Below are 7,015 nucleotides of genomic sequence, written 5' to 3' on the forward strand. Positions count from 1 at the left end.
ACAACATAAACACTCCTTAGGTAAATTTAGATGTGTTCAAGCCTGAAGAAATTCACTCTGCGTTTTGTAAGGAACTATTTGCAGTAAGCTGTGATCACTTTAGCAGCTGTTTTTGAAAACTCATGAAGGATAGGAGTGTCTCAGAGAACTGGAGAAGAATGAATATAGTATCTGCCTCTTGAAAAAGATGTGGAAGATCTAGATCACTGAGTCCAGTTTAGATTCCTGGAGAGATTCTGGAACACATCGTCAGTCAATACATTTACAAATAGAGAGAAGATAAGATGACAGTATGCTGTGTCAAACAGGTTTTTGTCAAACGAATACATTTTTTTTGTGACTGGGTAACTGGTCTCGTGGATAAGTAGGATGCAGAAAATGTGATGCCTCTTATCTTCAGTAAGGCTTTTAAGACTTTCATGTTTCTCATAAGCAAACTGGGGGGATTCTGGTATAGATGGAATTGCTGTATTGTGAGTGCACAGCTGTTTGAAAAAAATCACTATCAGAGTAGTTATCACTGGTTCACTATCAAACTGGGAAGATGTTTGATGTGGGGTCTGACAAGGGTTTGTCCTGCGTCCAGTTTTCAGTATTTTCACGTACGATTTGGAGGATGGAATAGGACTACTCCTGTGCAATTTGAAAATGACAGTATGCAGGTGGGGGAATTACAAGTATCTGGGAAGACCGGATCAGAATTCAAAATAACCCTGGCAAATTGAAAAGATGGTTTAAAAATGGCAGGGTAGAATTAAATAAAAAGACTTCATGTGGGGAAAAAGAAATCAAATGTACAAATGCAGAATGAGAAATAACTATCTTGTCTGAAGTATGACAATAAAAGCTCTGTAAAATAGATTTCAAGATGAAATGAGTCAATATTGTGATGCATTTGCAAAAAAGGGGAATCTCATTTTGGACTGTATTAACAGGAGAATCCTATGTCCACACTTTGTTCTAAGAAAAGCATAAAGAAATGAAAGTTCAGAGGAAAACAATGTCAAGAGGTTTAGAAAACATAAGAGGACAGTTTTAAGGAACTGGGTTTCTCTTAATCTGGAGAGAAGAAAGGGTGGAATATAAATCTTCCAAAACGTAAAAGGTCACTATAGAAGAGGACTATGAGCAATTGTTCTACATAGGCTCTGGAGGAAGGAGAAAAGGAAGTTAATTTCATGTTAATATTAAGAAAAAAAACCCCTTTATAATAGTTTTGGTGAAGGACTGGAGCAGGTTGCCTATAAGTTGTGGAATCTCCTTTCTGGGAGGCAATAAAAGTACTTCAGACCAGTGGTGCTCAACCCATCTGCCCTTGCATGTTGAATGAGTAGCATGGGATCAGACCATGGGCTGGATCCTGTGTGTAGAGTTGGTTTGCAGGCTGGATACAGCGCAGGGTTGGTCTGTAGGTGTGACTTGGCATGCCAGACCAGCCCTATGCACTAGATCCAGCTTCAGAGCTATCCTGCATGCTGGCCCAGACCCTACACAGCAGATCCAGCTGTAAAACACCCCTGCATGCTGGTTCATGAGCCTGTCATTTGGTCCACGGGGCTCCCCATGACTGTTTAGGATTGCTGGGAGGTCTAGAAATTTGGCATCAGGGGAATAGTGTCATCACCCAGAGCTGTGGCAGTTAACACTGTCTTCACTTCCCTGCCCCTCACAAACTTCCAGATCCGTAGGGATCTCCACAAGCTAGATCTGGCCCACAGGCCATGCCCCCCTGCTTTAGACACATACCTGCAAGGTATGGCATAAGTATGATTGATTGTACCTCAGTGCAAGGGGTAGGCTGGATGATCTGAGATCTCTTCCCTACATTTCTATATTTCTGTGCCCTAGAATTAATAATTATTTGTGTTGGTGTATTGTGAGGGAACTCATCCTGTTTCAGTACTCCTTTTTGCAGTGAAAAGTGAAAACAGGAAATAAGAAGTTGCACACAACTCCCTGCTCCAAAAATGTAGAATTGAAAACAGGAGACGGGTGAATATGGAGAGTCCAGGGAATATGGATAGATGGGGAGCAGAAAAAAAAGAGAGACTGTCTCAGTCAGCAGGATTGCCAGCAGTTTCACTGTGCCATCAGCTTAACTTTTAAGTTTTTGAAGGCATCATAGCCAATGAAAGCTTAAAGGAGAACAGCTGAGTGCCTCCATGGTGGTTTACAGGATTCTATTTTACCCCATTGCAGTGTGCTTTTCATAGACTTCACCAAGTCATTGCAAATGTAACAGTCATTTGTATTTGTCTTGAGAGCATTTAACCTTCCTACTGATTTTGTGTGATTTTTTTTTTTTTCAGGTATAACATGGGTGCTAGTTTACAGAACAGACAAATACAAAAGACTAAAAGCTGAAGTGGAAAAACAGAGCAAAAAATGTAAGTGCTTTTTAAATCAATAATATGCTGCTGCTTATTTGCTCATCCTGTCCTGCTTCAGGAGCTTTCACATTAGGGTCTTCTTTCTGCAAGATGTTCCTGGTGTCCTTTTTGCTTCTAGGATTCTTCGCTTCACCCTAGAGTTCTTGGGAACCTAACAGCATGGGCAGTGTAGTTCTGTTCTGAGGGGAGGTAAACATCTTGATTCAGTTGAGACCAACATACAGAATTTGCACCAGTGTAAATGAAAAACCTGTTTTTAAATGGTTTGGAGAAGGCAGGATGGAGTGGCACCTTACAGATGCTTTGATTAATAGCCTCTGATGAAGCAAGCTATTGGTAGTGAAAGCTTACGCCTGCCTGAATTACTTAGTCTAGAAGGTGCCATTCTACCCTGCCTTCTGCCTGTCTTTAGACTAACATTGCTAAATACCTCTGTCTGCAAATGGATTCTAGTTATTCTGGTGCATCTTCTTTATCTAGAGGGGACTTGAAGGAACTAGGAAATGAATGGAGAGGTGACTCCAGTGCAGTAAGAGGGGGAAAGGAAATGAGTGATGGAAATGGAGGGAAGAAGAGAGCAAAGAATCATAAGACACAAAATAGAAGTTAATGGTGGGGAGCCAAAGCACTGAGTTAAGTGAGCTGAGCTTTCAAGCTTGGCCTATACATACTCCTATGCTAATTCCCTCAGTAAGGGCTTGCTTCCACAGTGGATCTACTGCAGAATTCACACTCTGCCTTGCTTTGCAGAACCTTTCCCGTGTAGACAAAACCCTAGAGAAAGCAGAGTAGCCATGGATGAAATACGGTTCATGTCTGCCCCATGAGTGTTTTACAGGTGTGGAAAGGCAAAATGGGGACACAGATTAATCTAACAAAACTGTGTCTTTTGCTGGTATTGTTTATTCCAGGCCTCCCCTGTGTGAAGTAAGCCTTCAGTGGGCAGACCTGTTGATGTAACTGTCAATACTAGGGGCTTCTCTTGCATTTCTATGGGGTTGCAGCTCTTTAGACCCCAGCTGATGGAGTTCTCCTGGCAGAAGTCTAGAGGGAAGGCATAGGCCCAGGACTGCAAGTTACCAAAGTAACTGACATTCCAGCAGAAGATGAATGGTAATGTTTTAGGCAATGGACAGATGTATAATTAAATTTTATTAAAGATGGGCCAGGGAGCAGTGATTTGCTGCTCAGAATGAATCATATGTCTGCTGAACTACTGTAACCATTTTGTCTGGCTGGTCTTACACTGGTATAAATGGAGTTAAACTGCTGTAATTTATACCTGTATAGGAACAGACAGGTGAAAAATTTACATTGAATCAGTGAGGACTTTAGGTAAACAAATAGAATTATTTTGTTTCTCTGCACCGGTACTGGCTTGGATGCTGTGAGATAGGTAAGAAACTGGTATGAACTAATCTCTGATTACTCGAAAGTCTTAGAAAGACTTACAATATATCAAGGTTATCTCAAAGCTGTAGTAAAGTTGGGACACGCATGCAGGTGGAAACTAGTTGCTAATTTTGTAGTTATGATATCTAGAGGGAAATATGAGAACAAAATGCATGAGGTAAAATTTCAGAGTTGATTAGTGTTTGTTACAGATTATCTATGCATCCATTTAAAAAAGAACACTTATGTGTTCCTAGCCAGGCAGTAGCCACTCTTAAATAGAGAATCTGTAAGATAGACTGCCCTGCCACTATTAATCTCCATATCCATACCAGGAAAAACCACACTGAATATTAGTAAGTGCTCCTGCCAGAGTCTTATCAATCTCTTGTGGCTTGAGAAAACAAGTTGGACTTGCAGTATGTCTTAAAGGTAGAAAAAGTTGGCTATTATAATGCCTTCCTGAATCTTTCTCCATAAACATACTTGTGCTAAATGGCACAAGCCTGCCTCAGAACTGATCATGCAGAGGTTGCAAGGTGTAAGTCTGGTAATGTGGCAGTGGTAAAGTTGCATGATCTTGGGGCATGGCTGCAATGACAACTTCAGTAGAAATAGTATTGTTCAGGGCTTTATATTCTCCCGATGGCCTTGCTGAGCAAACTTGCATAAGCTCCTGGCCTGTTCACCTGAGGAATAGTTGTTTTATGGATTAGTACACTTCACTTAACCCCTTCAGTACATTAGGAGCAGATGAATACGTGTGCCTGGGTTGGTACCAGGGGTGCACCAATAGAAATTTTGGGGGCAAATATCGATAGCCGATTTTTAAGGAGGCGTATCAGCCGATACTGATCCAATTTCCAATACAGCTATGTGCAGCTGGTAAGTCCATTGTGGTGGATGGGGAGGGGGGAGGGAAGGGTTGGAGGGGGCAGATCAAGGCCCCCTGCAGGGAGGGAGGGAGGGGATGGGGGCAGGTGCTGCTCCACCATGACAGGGCAGAATGTGGGATGGAGCTTATTGGGGGGGGGGGAGGGCAGCTCTTGCTGCTGCATACACCCCAGGAGGCATGGGGGGTGTTGCCACCGGGATCTGTGTGCGGTGGGCTGCTGCTGCGGGCTGGAGCCAGGGTTGTGCTGAGCTCTTCTTGGAGGGGGCGGGTCTCAGAGTGGGGAGAGGGGCTGCAGCCACCCCCAAATTTCACTGTAGCCCTGCTCCCAGTGCTGCTGCTGCGCACCTGATGCAGCCCCAGTTCTTCCTGGTGTGGGGGTGGGGATGGGGCGTTGAGCTGGGGCTGTGCTGGGTGCACGGTGGTGGCGGCACTGGGATCAAGGCTCTGTCCCCTGCCCCATCCTGGCTGGGCAGCCCCTTCCAACTCCCTCCTTCACCGCAGGGGTCCTTGATCTGCACCCCCCCCACATCCCTTCCCTCCCCCCTCCTCTTCTACCACAGTGGACTTACCAGCTGCACACAGCTGTCTACGCTGCAGGGGTCTGCTCTTAGCTGCCTGCGTGCTGCGCTGTGGCTGCATGCATGCACAGGCATTTATTGGCCAAATTATCAGTCCCATCAGACCAATTTCCGACGCAGCCAATTTTCTTTATCTCGGTACTGATCCGATATTGGATCAGTGTATCAGTGCACCTCTAGTTGGTACTTCTTTGCAATACTGTATGATTGGCTTACAGGTTGTAACGTTGTTTTTTGCTGCATGCCAACCCACCCTTCCAGTATTACAGATTTTTTGCTTCAGCTATCACCTGAGTTAATGATTCTGACATTAAAATGGAGTTGATGTCTGAAATGTAAGTGAGAAATCTTTGGTGCCTAGGCTTCTAAAGCTGATTCTATAGAGCCAGCCAGTGTCAATAATGGGGTTTATTGGTAAAGTAAAAATGCTAAGATATGCAAGGAACATGTATGTGATTCAAAATGGGCCCTTATTGCTCATTAGGCTGCACCCCATGCTTTCATCAACCTATCTTAATATAGCAAAGTTGGCTAGATAAGCCTTAAATTAAAACTTGGCTTTTGCTTTCTGAGAATGTTGGGCAAGGGTGCCTTCAAATTGTAGAGTTTTTCACCAAAGCTTTGGGATGTCTTTATATATGGATCAAGGGCAATAAGTTCCCTAAAATTTGACTAAATACATGTCCAAAACCTATATGCTACAATTACAATTCCATTTGTAGTTTGAAAAGCACAGTTGCTGGGTCACAGCATAAACTCATCAGGTCAGCTCTCAGCTTTGTGAACATCTGTTGACTTTGCCTGCAGCAATACTGCATGCTGCTTGCAGATGACTGTGGAGTCTCCTGTCTAGGCTGGCTTTCTGGTGGCTGTTGTAACTAAATTTAGACTTGCCATTTATTGGATGCTGGGGTGGGGTGTACTTTAAGATTTTGGAAATGTTTCTGTCCTAATTGGAAGATGAACAAGAATGGAGCAGGTTGTGCCAGACTGCTGGGGCAGCACTTCAGCTGGGAATGCCTGCCTACAAGAAGGGGATATAAAAGAACACAGGCCACCCTGTATTCTACTTCCCACTGTAGATGGCTGGGGTCAGAGCTTTCCTTGTAAAGCTCTTTTCATCATGCTTGCTGAATCAAAAGTACAACTCATTATGACAAATCAGCCAAGGCTGTTGGAGCCAAAATGGTACTTGATCACTTGGTTAACAGTGTAATGAGCTTGTCTCTGGTCAGCTTTAAAGTCTGGGGTTTTGAAATTTCCCTGTCCCTCATCTAGGATCTGTGCTCACAATAGCTTCCTGGTCTTCACAGTCCTACTAACCACTAATGATAATTAGGTTATGTGATAGGTTAGATACTAACTACTACAGTGTCAGTATCGGCTTGCTTCCTTTCTCTTCCCGCCTCTATTCTTTTGGAGGTTTTGGTTGTATTTCCATCTGGGAAAGGAAAACAGTCAGTAACTTAATTCCATTGGTTATGTGAAAGTGATTCAATGTTTTCCTTGCACTTTGCAGTGGAGAAGAAGAAGGAAACAATAACTGAATCAGCAGGCCGACAGCAAAAAAAGAAAATAGGTAAGAACTGTAGGAGATGTGTGTGTCATGGCGGGGTCCTCGCGGAGGGCCGTGTGCTCCTTGAGGTCCCTCGCTCCGTGTCAGGCCAGCCCAAGGCACCCTCTAATTCTCGCCCGCCACGTCTTGCTGGAATATATATATAATTGGGAGGCTGCCTATGACTCCCTGGGCACGGCTACTC

The 7,015-nt window shown here is 43.9% G+C and overlaps 1 protein-coding gene across 1 annotated transcript in view; it reads left to right on the forward strand.

The window, feature by feature from the left end:
* Window positions 1-7,015, forward strand: part of TMCO1 (transmembrane and coiled-coil domains 1) — a 26,124-nt gene that overhangs the window by 1,046 nt on the left and 18,063 nt on the right. Inside the window, exons 2-3 of the mRNA XM_006017721.3 lie at window positions 2,310-2,387; window positions 6,775-6,834. Of these exons, the coding sequence (XP_006017783.1) occupies window positions 2,310-2,387; window positions 6,775-6,834 (138 nt within the window). The remainder of the gene's footprint in view (window positions 1-2,309; window positions 2,388-6,774; window positions 6,835-7,015) is intronic.

Source organism: Alligator sinensis, unplaced genomic scaffold, assembly GCF_000455745.1.
Source record: "Alligator sinensis unplaced genomic scaffold, ASM45574v1 scaffold31_1, whole genome shotgun sequence".
Lineage (NCBI taxonomy): Eukaryota > Metazoa > Chordata > Crocodylia > Alligatoridae > Alligator > Alligator sinensis.